Source organism: Heptranchias perlo, chromosome 29, assembly GCF_035084215.1.
Source record: "Heptranchias perlo isolate sHepPer1 chromosome 29, sHepPer1.hap1, whole genome shotgun sequence".
NCBI classification, from domain to species: Eukaryota; Metazoa; Chordata; class Chondrichthyes; order Hexanchiformes; family Hexanchidae; genus Heptranchias; species Heptranchias perlo.
Genome location: NC_090353.1, coordinates 26,107,668 through 26,124,090, shown reverse-complemented (window position 1 = coordinate 26,124,090; position 16,423 = coordinate 26,107,668). Strand labels below are relative to the sequence as shown.

Genomic DNA, 16,423 nt, shown 5'->3' with positions numbered 1-16,423 from the left:
TGACTCCACATCCTCTGTATCATGAGTCTACTATGTGGTACCATATCAAGCCCTTTTGAAAATCCAAATTTATTACATCTACTACATTACCCTTGTCTACCCTTTCTGTTACTTCTTCAAAGAATTCAATAAGGTTGGTCAGGCATGACCTTTTCTTTTGAAATCCATGCTGACTATTCTTTATTATATTTTTGGTTTCTAGATATTTTTCTAATACATCTTTGAGTAAGAATTCCATTATCTTTCCTACCACTGACATTAAGCTATAGTTCCCTGGCTGGTTCTATCTCCCTTTTTAAATATAGGAATCACATTAGCTGTCTGCCAGCCCTCTGGCACTATTCCCTTTTCTAGTGAATTTTTATATATGTGCAATAGTGCCTCTGCCATCTCTTCCCTAACTTCTTTTAATATGCATGGATGCAATCCATCCGGACCAGGGATTTTATCCTCTCTAAGTTTGTTTAACTTATTAATTATCTCCTCCCTTTCTATCTTAAATGTCTTTATATTTTTTTTGATCTCTTCTTCTAATGTCATGCCCAACATGTTAATTTCTCTGCTTAATACTGAGACCATAGTAATTATTTAATATTTCTGCCATTTCGCTGTCATTATCTGTGATTTTATCATGTGTATCCCTTAGTGGCCCTGTCTTTATCCTGATTTTTCTTTTGTTATTTATGTGTCTGTAGAATACTTTACTATTTTTATATTTCTTGATAATTTAATTTCGTAGTTTTTCTTTGTCTTCCCAATTGTTTTATAAATATCTTTCCTAACCTTTTCGTATTCCCTTTTGTCATCCTTTCCTTTGTTGTCTACGTATTTAGTGTATGCCTTTTTCTTTAGTTTCAATTTTGCCCTTATTTCTTTATTCATCCATGGTGTATCTTCACTGGCTAGTTTGTTCTTGCTTTTTAGTGGAATATATTTCTCCTGGACTCTATTGAGCACTGTTTTAAACATTTCCCACTGATGTTCTATTTCTTGGTTTATCAGTAATTTTTTTCCAGTTTATTGTCCCTAGTTCCATTCTCATCTTCTGAAGATCAGCTTTTTCCCAATTTATTACTTTGGTCTTTGTCTTACTTATGCCCTTATGAATCTTTATCTTAAACCTAATTATGTTGTGATCACTATTGCCTAGATGTTCCCCTACGCTTACTGTTCTTATTTGTTCTGGTTCATTTCCCATTACTAGATCCAGCAGTGTTGAGCTTTTTACATACTGGGTAAGAAAGGAGTCCTGCACACATTGTAAAAACTCCATTCCCTGTACCCCTTGACCTACCTCTTCGTGCCAGTTTATTTGGGGGTAGTTAAAAGGATTCTGTCCTTCTGTTAGTTATGTCCATTTTTTCTACTGCCATTATATTATCTCTAATTAGTACAGCTACTCCACACCCGTTCTTCTTTCCCTATCCTTTCTGATTAAAACAATATGTTCATCTATGTTAATATTACTAGTTTTATTATTAACATCATTAAGTTGTAACAGTCGAGCATCATCTTCCAGAGTGAAGACCGTTGCAAAGTAGTCATTTAACATTTCTGCCATACCCCAGTGAGTCCTTCGTAACCTGTCCTTGAGCATCCTTCAATGGCCCAATACAATCTTTAACAGTCATCTGACACTTCACATAACTGATAGCATTAACATCGTAGTTTGTGGGTCTGTTACTATTTAGTGGCATGTGAACACGAAAGTTTCCAAAGCCTTCCGTCAATCTTGTGGCACTAATTGGGTGGGAGGTGGGCAGCAGGGGATTTGGAGCAAAAATATGCAATACTGGATGACTACCCACTTTCACATGCATCCTATTTTCCGCTGTCACTTCCAGAATTACTGCTGACTTGTCTATCGGTTTTGTGAGACAAAGGGGTCCATTATAACCTCCTTGCTTATTGAAAATGGTGCATGGGAGGGGTTAAGATCAGGCCGATTCCACTTCCCAGCCTGAGGCTGAATCATTCCTGCTCAGCGACATCTTACCTTCAACGACTTTGAAATTGGCCGAGGCTTCCGCTGAGGCAAACGAGAGCCTAATTTAAATGTAACACTCGTGGCCCAGTGACGTCATCCATGCCACGACGTGATTTTTCCGCAGACTCGGGAAAGGCCGCCCAGTGTCGAAGCCACCAGAAAAACCCAACGGTGCAGCAGAGGGAATAGATGAGAAACTGGGGACCATGAAGAACCAGGCCAAGCATGTAAAGGATCTAGAGTACACATAGACCCCCAGAGGTTGGTATGCTGACCCTCTTGGGTGGAACATAATCTAGTAGTCAATCAACCACACCCCAGCAATGGGTAAAAGCCTACGATCTCTAGTGTCAGTTTTGGCAAAGGTGATAGAAAAAACCCCAGCAGGAATGGAGGTGTAGCAGCACGATGTGGAGTGCAGCAAAAAACATCATTACAGACACTGATACCAATTCATTGCAGCCCAGAAACCCATGATCATAAAAATTTGTATCACATCATTGGAGTACAGTCTGACAGGTCAATACAGACTTGAGCTGTGTAAGGCCGACTGAGTGAGAAGTTAACAGAATGAGTTTGTACTACGGGTTGCTGTTGTTGAAAGGGAGTTGACCCTGAGCGGAATTTGGTGAGGGTGGTCGTGCTGTAAGTCTACTGTCGTAATTGGAGGTTATGTGAGCTGATTGGACTGTTAAATTAAGTAGATTAACTGTAATTTAAATTAGCTGAATTGTCCTGCTTGAATTGAGGATGTAATTGAGAGCATCCTGAGTGAGTTATGAGGTTGAGGCATGGAAGTACAAAATAAATTGTTATGCAAATAAAATGTTAATGAGCTGCAAAAGGCCAAATGTTGAGATGCTGACAGAGTAAAAGGAGTTTGACCTGAGGGGAGTTTAACAGCAACAACATGCATTTATAAAGCACTTTTAATGTAGTAAAACATCCCAAGGTGCTTCACAGGAACATAATCAGACTAAAATTGATTGAGTTTTAGCACGAATCTGCAAAACTAGGGCAGGTAGGGAAAGACCATGCCATGTCTGGCGCAAGCTCAATTGTTTTAGATGTGGAGTGGTAAGGTGCGCAACCTTACCTGGGGACTCGGGAACAATACTCTGTGTAGCTGAGGTGTAGTTGAGGACGCCGCACATCTATATTTCATAGATGTTCATTTCATGGTGGTCTACCAGGAGCACTTTCCAGACCTCCACAATACTGACCCTAAGGCTAAAGCACATATGATGCCTACTTAAACCCCTTGATACTTTTGATATTTTTGACTTGTAATTTATCTCCCTACTTTATAGTTTGTATTTTGAATTTTTTTTCAATCTTTGTTGAACCACTTGTGCATTTATAAATACATAGAGCAGGAAACTTTCTTCTATAGTACTTGTAAGTACAGTAGTTGCAAGTATAGAATAAAGATGTGTAGATAATGTGGGATATCTTGTTTCTGCAAAGTATCCCACAGTACAATCTGCAAACAGGAAGATAAAATAATAAAGGCAGAAAATTATTAATTGGTGATCAACACAAAGTGAGTAGGTTCATGGGGAGCTGTTTGGGTAGATAAGGAGGTCTGAGGAATATCATAATACACCATGAATGGGGAAGTTAGTAAATGTGTGTGTTATACAAGAACTGGAAGGATTAAATATTAACAATGTTCCTGGGCTAGAGGGGATCAATCTTAGAATCCTCAAGGAATTAAAGGAGGAAATTAATGATCTTTTGGTTGATATTTTTCAGAGCTCCACAAAAAAATTGGTAAAATATTTAAGGACTGAAGAATGGTAAATATGGTTCCAATATTCAAAAGGGGAGTGAGGGACAAACCTGGTAATTACCGGCCAGTTAGCTGTACATCCATAGTGGGAATAATGTTTGAGGGCATTCTAAGAGATGTTATAAATTATCACCTAAATAGTACAAGCTATCATGGGCAGTGGTCAGCATGAATTTAAAAATAATAGGTCATAGTTTACAAACCTACTGGAATTATTTGAGGCAGTGACTAACCTAGCAGACAAGGGTTATTCAATTGATGTAGTTCACTTGGATTTTCAAAATGTTATTTGACAAAGTTCCTTATATGAGACTAGCAAGGAGGGTTAAAGCTAATGGAATAGATGACACATTGTCTAGATGTAAGTGAACTATCTTAGCAACAGAAGATAAAAGATGGTAATAAATGTAAAATGCTGTCTTAAAAAAAAGTGGTGTTCCACAGGAATCTCTTCTGGGACCCCTGCTGTATGTAATTTTTAAAATGATTAGGGACAGGTTTTTTGTAGTAGCATGATTAAATTTGCTGTTGGTACAAAGCTATGTGGCATTAATGCACATTAAAATCCTTATGTTATATCACAGCCCAGCTACATAACTGGTCACAAGTCTGAAGATCGTGGGGTAGATTTTCATCTTCACTATCTGGTGGTGTGGATCATGTGCCTGAAATCAATGGTATGGAAATCAAACGCTTTCTACAAAGAGTGGTAGTTCCATCCCACCAGATTACCATCCAGATGGTGTGGAAGAAAATCTACCCCATTATCTTTAGACTTCTGACCATTATGTTGCTGGGCTATGATATGGCAGAAGGATTTTAATATGCTTAAATGTAGGCAAATGTATACAGGCACAGGTAACAGTAAATATGCATATAACAGGAAAGACCAATATTTTGTGGTGAACACAACACTCGGTTGTACCATAGGCAGTATTGTGGTTTGAACCCAGGATCTCTTGTTTATGAGACATAACAGAAATGTTTGCTCCACAGCTGAATATGTAATGTGATTCTCTGGTAGATTCAAATTGGACAGCTGACAAGCTTGTTTGCAGCATTTGAACGAACTGTGAAATAACCCATGATTCATATCTCGTCTTCAAATAGAATGTGTAACAGCTATCAACTTCTGCCAGATGTCTTTCATTGGCCAGCCTAGCTTCCTAAAATGTAACTATGTTAATATTGTAATGGCTGAGCTTATGTGTTACCAATGCTGTTTTACTCTAAGGACATTCTGTATCGTGCGTATTTATCAGTATGTGAACATTCCATCTTGCAACATCAACTGCTTTCTGCCATTTCACCTATAACCTCCTAGCACCAGTTGCTGGAAGTGTCGAGATGAGCAATGTTTAAAATTCCTTTCCTAGCCCCTTCCTGTACACAATGATCAGAGCTTCCCTAGAGATGGCTACGCAACCATGCAGGTCATTGCTGCTAAAACCCTTAGCCACACTTTTGTTATCTCTAGACTAGATGTGATGGATTTTTCTGGGTTTTGCACCTATTTTTTTTTGGATGCAATATAAAGGAAACTTGAAGGGTGTCCCAAGCTGTGGTAACACTCATGTACTCTGCAAAGTTAGTAATAAATGTCTTAGTGTTTTGTACAAAATTCCTGTATCAGCTACTTTAACAAAGGTGTTAACCTGTTAGAAATATAGCACTGCATGACATCAACCCACATTGGGCTATTTCAATACACACTGTCCCATGCGTTGGGAACCACCGTTTCTATGTTTCCTAATGTCTCCATTCGTCTGGGCCAGAAGCAAAGTGTTTGGTTTGGTTCCCTTATGGCGACTTCAAAGTCAGGAAATTCAAATGAGTTTATGTTTAAATCAGTTCTTAGTCTAAGATTATTTTCCGATGCCTACACATTATGCAAATTTTAAAAAAATAATGAATTATCCAATTCAGATTCATTCTAGGCCAGTAATGGATTTAATAGTTACCATCCAGTAACTGCCTTTATTTCATCTTAAATTTATCAAACGGTTTAGTCGCTGGAGCTGCACTGTTGTACTTACTGACTCCAGGAGTGAAAGACAAGCAGATATCTGCTAGTTCCAATACAAAGCAATAAGAAATAAGATGCAGGATAAAGAATTCCACTCAGTCTCTCCATGATAATAATACTGGCAGCTACTTTAGTACAACAAATAATGCTTTGGTTCCACTACAGTGTTTTGATAATTCACAAAATTGCCAATCTGCAAAGTGTGCAGTGGCTTCATCAAGAAATAACATGAAAAACAGCAGCCGCAAATGTATACAAGTTGCATTGGTACACCAGTGTGGGACAGCAGACCATCCTATTATAGAGAACTGTCTTATATTACCAACACAAAAATTGAATGCATTACTCTTTTCTATGCAGCATTTTACCATGTACATTATCAGTCCAATAGTGCAGCGAATAGGTCCAATTTACAACGCTGACTTGTAGATTCTTTTCCAGGTTATTATTTCCCATGTCTCTAACGTGCGACTTACAGAAATACACTTGCATCTTCTGTGTAAACACAGCAGTTGTCCATGAAACTGCTGCATCCGTTTGTGTCAGTTTAGTGAACAAAACCAGGTCTGCGTATATTTCCATTTTTGTTTTCAAAGTCCTTTTGGTACAGAATACTGTAGAAAAATAAAGCTGGGATGAAAAGTTCACTAGCATACCACTACTGAAAGGAATGCATGTGTCAGTATGCCCAACAGGTGGGAAGGTATCTGCAGGCTGGCTTGATAAATGTAATCATTTGTAACAGTGATGTGACTGAGGCTGTAAGAAATTAGTACCGAAAGGTAATACTTTTCATAATAGGCCTTTAAATAAAGTGGGGTTGTTTCCTGTATCTGTTCCCCATTCCAAAATCTTGTCAAACAGCAAATATAATACTTAAACTGCTCTTCTCTCCCAAAAGTGGCAGCAAGACATTTTCATTTGGTGAATATTGGTTTTTCTTAATGAACCAGCTGCAGAGCAATACAGATTAACACAAACAAGGTATTTAACCCTTTGCCCTTTATAATATATATTCCCTTTCTCCAAGCCCTTTACAGCATGCATTTACACATCACAATGTGTACTATACTGCAAGTATGAACAGAAAACAAAGTAGTCTAAAACATAAAGTGCATCTAAATGGCTTTGCACAAAGTTCTAAACATCCATGGTTATACTTTTTTCAAACTCAGGTTTGTTGTTACAAATAGTTGGCATTGATTGGTAGGCTGGACAGACGTGCCGTTTTCTTTCAGTAGAAAGCAGGGATTGTTTCTTTACTCTTTGTTCACCGCTTCTTTCTTCTTTTTTCCGTTGCTTGCCTCCAGTGCTGGTCCATACAGTCACATAGGCAGCAGCAACACCATAATCCTCCAACTTCAGTATTAGCTGCAACAAATGGAGAGAAACATGCATTAATTGAAGAGAATATCAGTAATGATATGACATTCATGTTGTTCAATGAGTCACTGCAACTGGGTTCCAAGGGTATTTGCCTAAGAACAAAATATTACTGAAACAAGCTCTCTGAAGCTTGGAGCTCAAAGTTCAGGAACAGCAGCCGTCTGTAACCTTAACTTTATCAGGTGCTATATCATCAGGAATCTAGTTTAATGAAACAGACAGCATGGCATACAGTTTAACAAAACTGGACAGCTTCAGGTACTGGGGTCAATCACTTTGAGCTAGGCAACAATGAGTCATCATTAGAATGTGCTACTGTCTGACAAGACCTGAAAGATCCTTTGATGGATATAGCATATATGTGAAAATATCAATTTATACAAGCAATATCAGAGATTAACTACAGTTAAAACCCAAAAAAAGTTTCAACAGAAAGTGAACTCAAACGTGGACTGGGCCTGAAGGCAAGTGTGGACATCACCACAATGTGACACCATAATATTGCTCACTGGCTGGACATGGCACACGTTGTACAGTAATATTGTACAATATTACAATACAGACAACAATGGATACCTTTCAATCTGTTGTTTGCTATGGCGAGACACTTTCATAATGATAGGTTTATCATAACATTTCACTGTATGAGGACTTTTACTATGTGAGGAACTGGCTGTATATGAGGTGTAATAGATATTAAATCAGAGAAGGAAAATCTACAAACATTTACAAATGAAAACAATTTGTTACTTAGGACAGTTTAAAGCAGAAGTGGCCAGAATCATTTTTTTTGAAAATTCCCCAAATAACGGTCTTCAAAATCGGTAATTAAAAGACTCAGGATGCAGTTATGTGGTCACTTTTGTATTGTTATGAAGATGTTCCCACATCCCAACAATGTAAAAGTGATAATATGACTCTGCAATTGAGTCCCAAACTGGCTCAGGAGGGAAACAATGCGAAACTATCTAAAGGAGACAATCTCAACTACTTGGGTTTGATAGTGTGTGGAGTATAACTTCACTGCTGTGTTAAACCGAGTTTAAGAAGTGACCATCTAGACACCTTTTTTTTTAGCGTTGACGTTAGAGTATTTAAAATTTTACCAGTTGAGAGCAGAGATCTACGAAAGCCTAAGCGTGCAAACACTGGACTCTCTCCTGGCCCCAAGAGTTTGATTGGCAGCTACGCAGTGTAAATCATAAACTTCCAGGCTAGAATATAATCTTCAGCAACAGGTTTCTGTATAAACGCAGCCTCTAACTAAGTAATTCTTTATTGCATCCACCAAGTTTCCAGTAATTTATGAGACTACCACCAAGAATAGACGTATAAATGGACTTCCCACTGATCTTCCACTGAAGTTACGACAACTGATGAGGTAACCACCCCCCAGGAAATTCCCAGCGGACATCCCACTGCCCCTTATGGGCTAAACAAAGGAAAGTCAGCTATCAGATTTTTACTTGCTTAAAAACTGTTCCGCTCTAACATCTTCCAGTTCTGATGAAAGGTCAGCTATCTGAAAACGTTAACTCTTGTTTCTCTCTCCACAGATACTGCCCAGTCTGTGATTTCCAGCATTCTGTCTTTATATCAGATTTTTAATATAGGCAGTAATCCAAATGACAAAATAATGAAATGAAGGTGCAAGAGATACATACTGCTACTTTGTGATGTGAAATGAATACAAAAATGAGTGTCTGGATAGGTACATTGTTTTTTTAAGAGATGAAAATTTACCGAGTCACCTATTCTCTCAGATAAGTACGTTTTACCCTTATTTATAGGTCTGGTAGTAATTTAATTTTAAGTTGAGTGTTCTTTCATTCAGTTGATAACTGCCTCAGATATTGAAAGTTTTCACTTTAACATACTCCACTGTGTAAAATTTCAAATAACATATTAGGTAGGTTTTAAAATATTTTTTTAAATTTTAAATCCATTACCCTTCCATTTCTTAACCTTTCTACTTCCACGACTGGGAATTTCCAGCTAAGGACTCTCAATCTGCTTCAGTGCAAGGAGCTTATAATTTCAAATGGAAAAGAATTGGGTTGGTTTATGTAGTAACAGGTGCACTCCACTTCCTGCTGTCTTCTTGAGAACATCTTTCACAACTATGTGCATATGGTTTGAAAGGCAGTTTCACAGGTCAGCCATCTACACTTCCTGGATAGATCTGGAACAGTACTGAAGGTTGCACCAATCTATTTCCTGGTTCTTCAAGGGTACCCTTTGACTTCAGTTCACTCTAAATAAACATTTTTTTCAAAAAATAGCTTCCGGAGATACAAGGGTGACTTAATAGCATCAAAACAAAACCTTGAATTAGTTGTGATGTGGGTCATTCGAATCATTAATTGTCTTTTCCTCTTTTAGGTACTGATTAATCTGCTGCACATTTCCTGCTTTTAGAACTTTAAAGTGCATTTCTAACCCTCCACTCCACCCTCACTGATTTTTTGCTGGATCCAGGACGGGTAGGAGTGAAGAAGTGTTCAGAGATGCGCTCTGCTGTGTCTCCACCTCTGTGCACCTCCCCTAGATCTCAGGATCAGCGCCACTTTTCACAGGACTCCCCAGAGGAGACCGGAGAGCCCATCTCTAATGTGTCAGTGACTCTGGGGCTGGAAAGTTGCCCAGTGTCTGAGGGATCTCTCCACAGAACGCCATAAAAACCATTACCGCAATTTTAAAAAGACCAGAAGAGCATGAAAACAGGATTTCCAGGAAGGGGTATGGGGAGTTAAACTTTGTTCTTTTAGGCCCAGACAGCCTCCACACTAGGGTTAACAATAGATTGTTATTGATTATTATCACTCCTAGATGTTGACGGCCCTGACATGGGCAGTCAGCAGACTCTGCTTAGCATAGTAACAAACACTACACATGTATAAGCAAACTGAAGGTAGCTTTCAAAGTGATAGAACATAGCCAGATGCTATACTGATGAATAAACAAGCCGACATAACATTGCAATAGAATCTTAAATATGGGAATCTCAGTGAATTTTTAAAAAATTAACTAAAATTTATCATCACCCCAACCACACTCCTTATTTTGTTTGCAAACTCTGGAAATTACAGATTTACAGTAATACAAGTACCCAAGTGAAGTCAGTTAGTCCTTTCACATATAGGAACATCTTCCTTATCCTAAAAACTACAGTTTACAAGAAAATGCTATGTGTCTAAAATTTGTCTACCATTTTTTTTGGTTAGAGGCCTGTGCCTGAGAAACCTAGGGCTTGAGTGCATGGGAATTCTCAGAGCCATTATTCAATGAACAGACTCAAGCTAGAAGGTGCAATTCTCAGCTTGCATTTGTGTCCATAATTCTCCAATGATTTTTATTGATTGACAGCAAGGCTGTTCGAAGATGCATAGGGCATGCAAGGACTTTCTTTTTGTAAACTGCACCTTTTTCACCTTGTACATCAATGGTAAATTATTGAGTAAACCCACAGGGAAACCATTTTTAGAAACAGTGAAAGTGACCAAAACATTTTTTTCTATAAAATATCAAAACAAGGTAAAGATTTAATTCCAACTTTATGGGGGCAAAAATACAATGTTGGCCACTATGTTCAAATGGGTATTTATTTAGTTACATGTTTGAGAATTAAACTTTGAACTATGGCATTGTTTAATCTTTGTATTTTACTGCAGTCTAAATGGTAACCCCAGCTGCATCTCATTTGTTTATATCAAAACTAAAAAACAGCAAAATAAAATTAATATAAACAGAAGTTCTGGAAGGACTATCATATTTCCAAATTTGGAGCAAAGTTCTGAATAAAAAGTTAACTTAAACATTTTAAAGTAAACCATTTAGTATTAAATATTGTTGGAGAGCAATTTAGGAACATAGGAACAGGAGTAGGCCATTCAGCCCCTCGTGCCTGCTGCGCCATTTGATAAGATCATGGCTGATCTGTGATCTAGCTCCATATACCTGCCTTTGGCCCATATCCCTTAATACCTTTGGTTGCCAAAAAGCTATCTATCTCACATTTAAATTTAGCAATAGAGCTAGTATTAATAATTTGGAAAGGAAAGATGAAAAAGTTTAATCTTTTATGTTTTATATATTTCTTGGCCATTGCTACAAGCCTTGAATAGATGGACAAGTATGCTACATACCTGTTTATACAATTCCATGGTAAGTGAAGGAAATAAAATTATTTACTTATTTGTGGTAAGGAAAACATTATTTATTTTCCAGTCAATAAATCAATCAAAAAACGCTTACTTCAACATCTGAGGACATCTCTTACAAATATCTTTGCAAATTCTTTACTTTCATATCCAGCAATGCCCTCTCTTTGTGACAATGTAACCTCTGACTTACCATGAGCAACGACAAAGGAGAAATGCAATTGCCACTAGTCTCGAAGAAAATAAACCTTCATATGAGACAACAGCTGGGCGTGCTACTGAAACTTCCTTTGAGGAAAATAAAAAAAGTGATTAAAAGCTGCATATGAACAGCTTTTTTGTTACATGCAACTTCTTTGGGGGCTAAACATTAAATAAATACACCGTTAACTGTGACTATCAGAAACCATCTGCCTGAAGTTCAACCACAACCAACAGAGGGAAAGACAAGGCAGATAAATGTTGTAACGTAAGATCTGATTAATTTTGATAGGTTTCATTCCGAGCGTTCAACAACTCTAATTGGTTAATTCAGATAGATTTCAGTTCTATCCTCCAACTGATCCGATTTTTTGATACTAAAAATCTCCAATCCTAGTGGAAAAAGCTGTTTCTTCTTGTGAAATGTGTATAATCGGACAAGTTAAAACGTCAGTTTAAAATGATGGCACTTGTTATGTATGACCGACTTGTACAGGCCTACATTAAATAAACCAACAAGACTCATTGGGTACTTGTGTAAGACCTCAAGAAAACCAGAGTTAGAATGCCCTAAACCAAAGCAAAGGGTCTCTAGGTAGAATTCATTGCCACATGCCATTCTTTAACAAACTGTCCATTCACTATCCAACGGAAATGTCATTCTACTAGAGATGTTTTCATTCGTTATGCTCTCCTGTGTGGAGGTTTGTAAAGCTACATGCTCATCCATTCATATAATTCTATATATTCATATACCTGAAATTAGAGCCCTTTTCATTAGATTCAAACTAAATCCAACTTAATCAAATGCAAAAATTACAAAAGCAGAGTCATAAAAAGCCCTAGGTCTAAAGTTGTTTTTTCTTTTACAGTATGCTATGGATTGTCATTAGCTGAAATGTTCAACAAGGACTGGATAAAAGGCTGCTAGAGTATGGTACACCCAGGGTATCATTCTCAGGGAATAAGTATAGCACCTAAGTTGAATTATTTTCTTCCAGGATGATCTGTTTGCATGTACAAAGACAAGCTACTTTTGTCTAGCATCCAGAATGCTACTGGCTTCTCTTCAAAACAAAATGGATCGTCCAGATAAAATATTCAAGAGTTATTAGCCAGCTAAGTTCCTGTGAAGAATTAAGAGAATGAACCGGTCATAAGAAAGCATAGAACAATAACGATAGTTATTTGGTCTATCAGGCTGCTGCAGTCCAGAACTCTCCCAACTGTCTATTTGTATTAACAGCAAGTGAATTGCCTGCGGACAGATCCGTAGCTCCTATGATTCGAAATTTACACTGTTATGCGTGCCAGGAGTGGGTGTGCCACAGAATTAACAGTGACTTTTTAAATTGTGGTACCCACCATACATTCCTGTGCCACACTGTGCTAGCAAAAACTAGTAATTGAATTTATTTGCACAATTTCTAATTACACCAAAGCAACAGGGATGCAGCAGCTAATCAGCAATGTAATATTGGACTTACACAATACTTGAAACAGTCTTGAAAATAATGGAAGTGTCCAAAATCTCAAAGTCCTGTTCAAACTCTTATAACTAAGTTTATGAAGATCATAACATGAGCACACATCTGCTTACAGGGTCCTGTCTCACTACGGCAATGTGGCAACAGACAGTTGTAGCAAGGGAACTGCAGCATAGGGAAAACCAACCACCGCAGTGCAGCGTGGCCAACTGCCTACCCCCTAAAAATCTCCAATCCTAGTGGAAAAAGCTGTTTCTTCTTGTGAAATGTGTACAATTGGACAGGTTAAAACGTCAGTTTAAAATGATGGCACTTGTTATGTATGACCGACTTGTACAGCCCTACATTAAATAAACCAACAATACTCATTGGGTACTTGTGTAAGACCTCAAGAAAACCAGAGTTAGAATGCCCTAAACCAAAGCAAAGGGTCTCTAGATAGAATAATAGGGAAGTTAAGGATAGCGGAGAGGTTGCAATTGACTATCCCATGATCAGTTGCACTCCCTTAGCAGATTGCTAGCATCCAGCATTGTAATAGCATTAATGATAGGACATACGTCATATAACATTTCCCAACCTTAACATGTTGTTGAATATGCCTGTCTATATTAGGGAAGATATATTGAACGTTCCACATCACATCCAGTGGGAAACCCTGGAATTACGTAGAATGGACAGCACAGAAAAAGGCCATTCAGCCCAACAGCCCATGCAGTAGATATAGCAATACAGCAGTATTTATGCTCCACCCAAACCTCCTCCCACCCTACTTCATCCAACCCTATCAGCATATCCTTCTATTCCTTTCTCCCACATGTGTTTATCTGGCTTCCCCTAAAATGCATCTATGCTAGTCGCCTCAATTACTCCAGGTGGTAAAGAGTTCCACATTCTAACCACTCTCTGGCTAAAGAAGTTTCTCCAGAATTTCCCGCTGAATTTATTAGCGACTATGTTATATTTATGGTCCCAAGTGGGCCCTTCGGAGCTAGCAGAACAACTCCTCCGACCAATCTTCCACTCCCATCCACCCAACTTACGCAGGGAATCTGCCGTAACTGAAATGGAAAATTTCCCCTCTGGTATTTCATGGTTTTTGTAAGCTTCTTGCAATTGACTTACACAGTCAAAGGCATGTTCTTCATTAGACAGCTTAGTACTAGTATAAGACGGCAAACTCATATTTTATTAACATCTCAAAACCACAAAGTAGTTCTGATGCAATTAATCTGCAAGTATAGGTGACCGACAGGTAAACTAACTCAAAGTGAAATCAACAGCTTTCTCTGGACAGACATATGTATTTCCTCACTTCCCTAAAATAATTCCTTTTAGAAAACAGCTACCAGAGTTTAGTTTTAAATTCACATTAATTGGTCAATCTAAAAGTTTGCATTTATAGTTTATATTGAGCTAATTTATGGTTTGAAGCAGCACAAGGCTGTGCTTCCACCACCTGTACAATTTGCTCCATCTTGGGCTCCTTCCAACCTCTTCAATCCGCAGAAAGGTTCCGCAAAGTTTCCTCCTGTTGTCCAAAGGTAAATCAAAATACCATCCTATATTATTCATCCTTGACACAACTTTTCTAAAATCCTAGGGGTCAGGAGCCATCATGTTCCACAGCAGGAGCTACTAAATATTAGAAAAATCTTCAAAATACAGCCATGAAGAACCAAATTGTAGTGTAGGCAGGAAGGATCCAGTTATACTGACCACTCACTCCAATTAGAGGGATGGAGCTTTGTACAATTGTTCTCAAAAACTTCCAAAGTGAATTTACCTCCTGTATTTTCTGCCAACTAAAATCAGCTGATTGGATAATCTGCCCTTTTTAATCAGTACAGATCATTTAAATTTAAAAATATCTATAATAGTAAGTACTGTGAAATGTGCAACTATAGCGTGGCTGGAACATGGACAACCTCATGCATGACTAGATCTCAGTGATGATTCTGCTAAGGTTGCTAAAAGCACAAGGTCAAATATTGTCAGGGTTAGATTGACTTTTTGGGATTACTGTGAGGAAAATCGCAGCCCCAAAAGTGGGGGGGATAACGGCGTGTGCAGGAAATCAGCTGTCTCCTGTGCTGAGCCGGCCTGGAGGGGAGAGGGGAACACTATTTTTCTGGAGCCAGGAGGAACAGGTTTGCCAAACTTTGTTGATCTGTCCTGCAAAACCTCTGCTGCGTCCCACTTTATTGTGCTTGTGTGCAATACTGACATCAGCATCTTCTTCAGGAGGAAACCAACCTCAAGTAAACCTGCAAGATAAAGCTCCGTGAAACTTCTCCCCAACTCTCAAGTGTGCATAGGAACAGGAGGGGGCCATTTAGCCCCTTGAGCCTGCTCCTCCAAATCATAGCTGATCTGTACCTCAACTCCATTTGGCCACCTTGGTTCCCTATCCCTTAATACTCTCAGCTAACAAAAATCTATCAAGTGTAGCAAAGCATACATCCAGGATTTTAATTTAATTTCACAACTCAGTTAAAAGTCTAAACTAATGCATTGCACAGATGACTCATCATTAGTCCAGCAGCACATGAGCCATCATGTTCCATAGAGATTTGATTACCTGTCTTGACCCATTTCCAGATAATATTCAACCTATTCTTAAATAGTGTTCTATAGAGAACTGATTTCTCAACGTTTATGGGAATTGGGTTGATTTTGAAAGAAATTTGATATTTTAAGATTTATATTCAAGCCACATCTCACAAACTATAATGCCGTAATAATTATCATTGCACTCTCATGTGCAGATAGAATATGGATCTATTAATGCAGCAGAACATTTTATGATTGGGGTGTCGTTGGCAATATTTCCTCTGGTGGGGGAATCCAGAAAAAGGGGGCATAACATTAAAATTAGAGCTCGGCCTTTCAGTGGTGATGTCAGGAAGCACATTTTCACACAAAGGATAGTGGAAATCTGGAACTCTCTTCCCTCAAAAGAGCTATTGAGACTGGGGGTCAATTGAAAATTTCAAAACTGAGATTGATAGATTTTTGTTAGACAGGGGTATTGGGGGTTACAGAGCCATGGTGGGTAAATGGAGTTGAGATACAGATCAGGAACTGAGAAGGTTGAGAGGAGATTTGATAGAGGTATTTAAAATCATGAAGGGTCTAGACCGAATAGAGAGAAACTGTTCCCATTGGCAGAAGGGTCAAGAACCAGAGGACATAGATTTAAGGTGATTGGCAAAAGAACCAAAGGTGACATGAGGAAAAACTTCTTTACACAGCAAGTGGTTAGGTTTTGGAATGCACTGCCAGGCAGGGTGGTGGAGGCAGATTCAATCGTGGTTTTCAAAAGGGAACTGGATAAGTGCTTGAAAGGAAATAATTTGCAGGGCTACAGGGATAGGGCAGGGG

The 16,423-nt window shown here is 38.4% G+C and overlaps 1 protein-coding gene across 2 annotated transcripts in view; it reads right to left on the bottom strand.

The window, feature by feature from the left end:
* Positions 1-5,724: 5,724 nt before the first annotated feature.
* stk11 (serine/threonine kinase 11) overlaps positions 5,725-16,423 on the bottom strand; it is a 115,410-nt gene continuing 104,711 nt past the window's right edge. Inside the window, exon 9 of one of the 2 annotated variants that reach the window (XM_067968344.1) lies at positions 5,725-7,176. In XM_067968344.1, coding sequence (XP_067824445.1) covers positions 7,076-7,176 — 101 coding nt within the window. In that variant the 3' untranslated portion in view covers positions 5,725-7,075. The remainder of the gene's footprint in view (positions 7,177-16,423) is intronic. The other variant, XM_067968342.1, reaches the window with a different exon arrangement.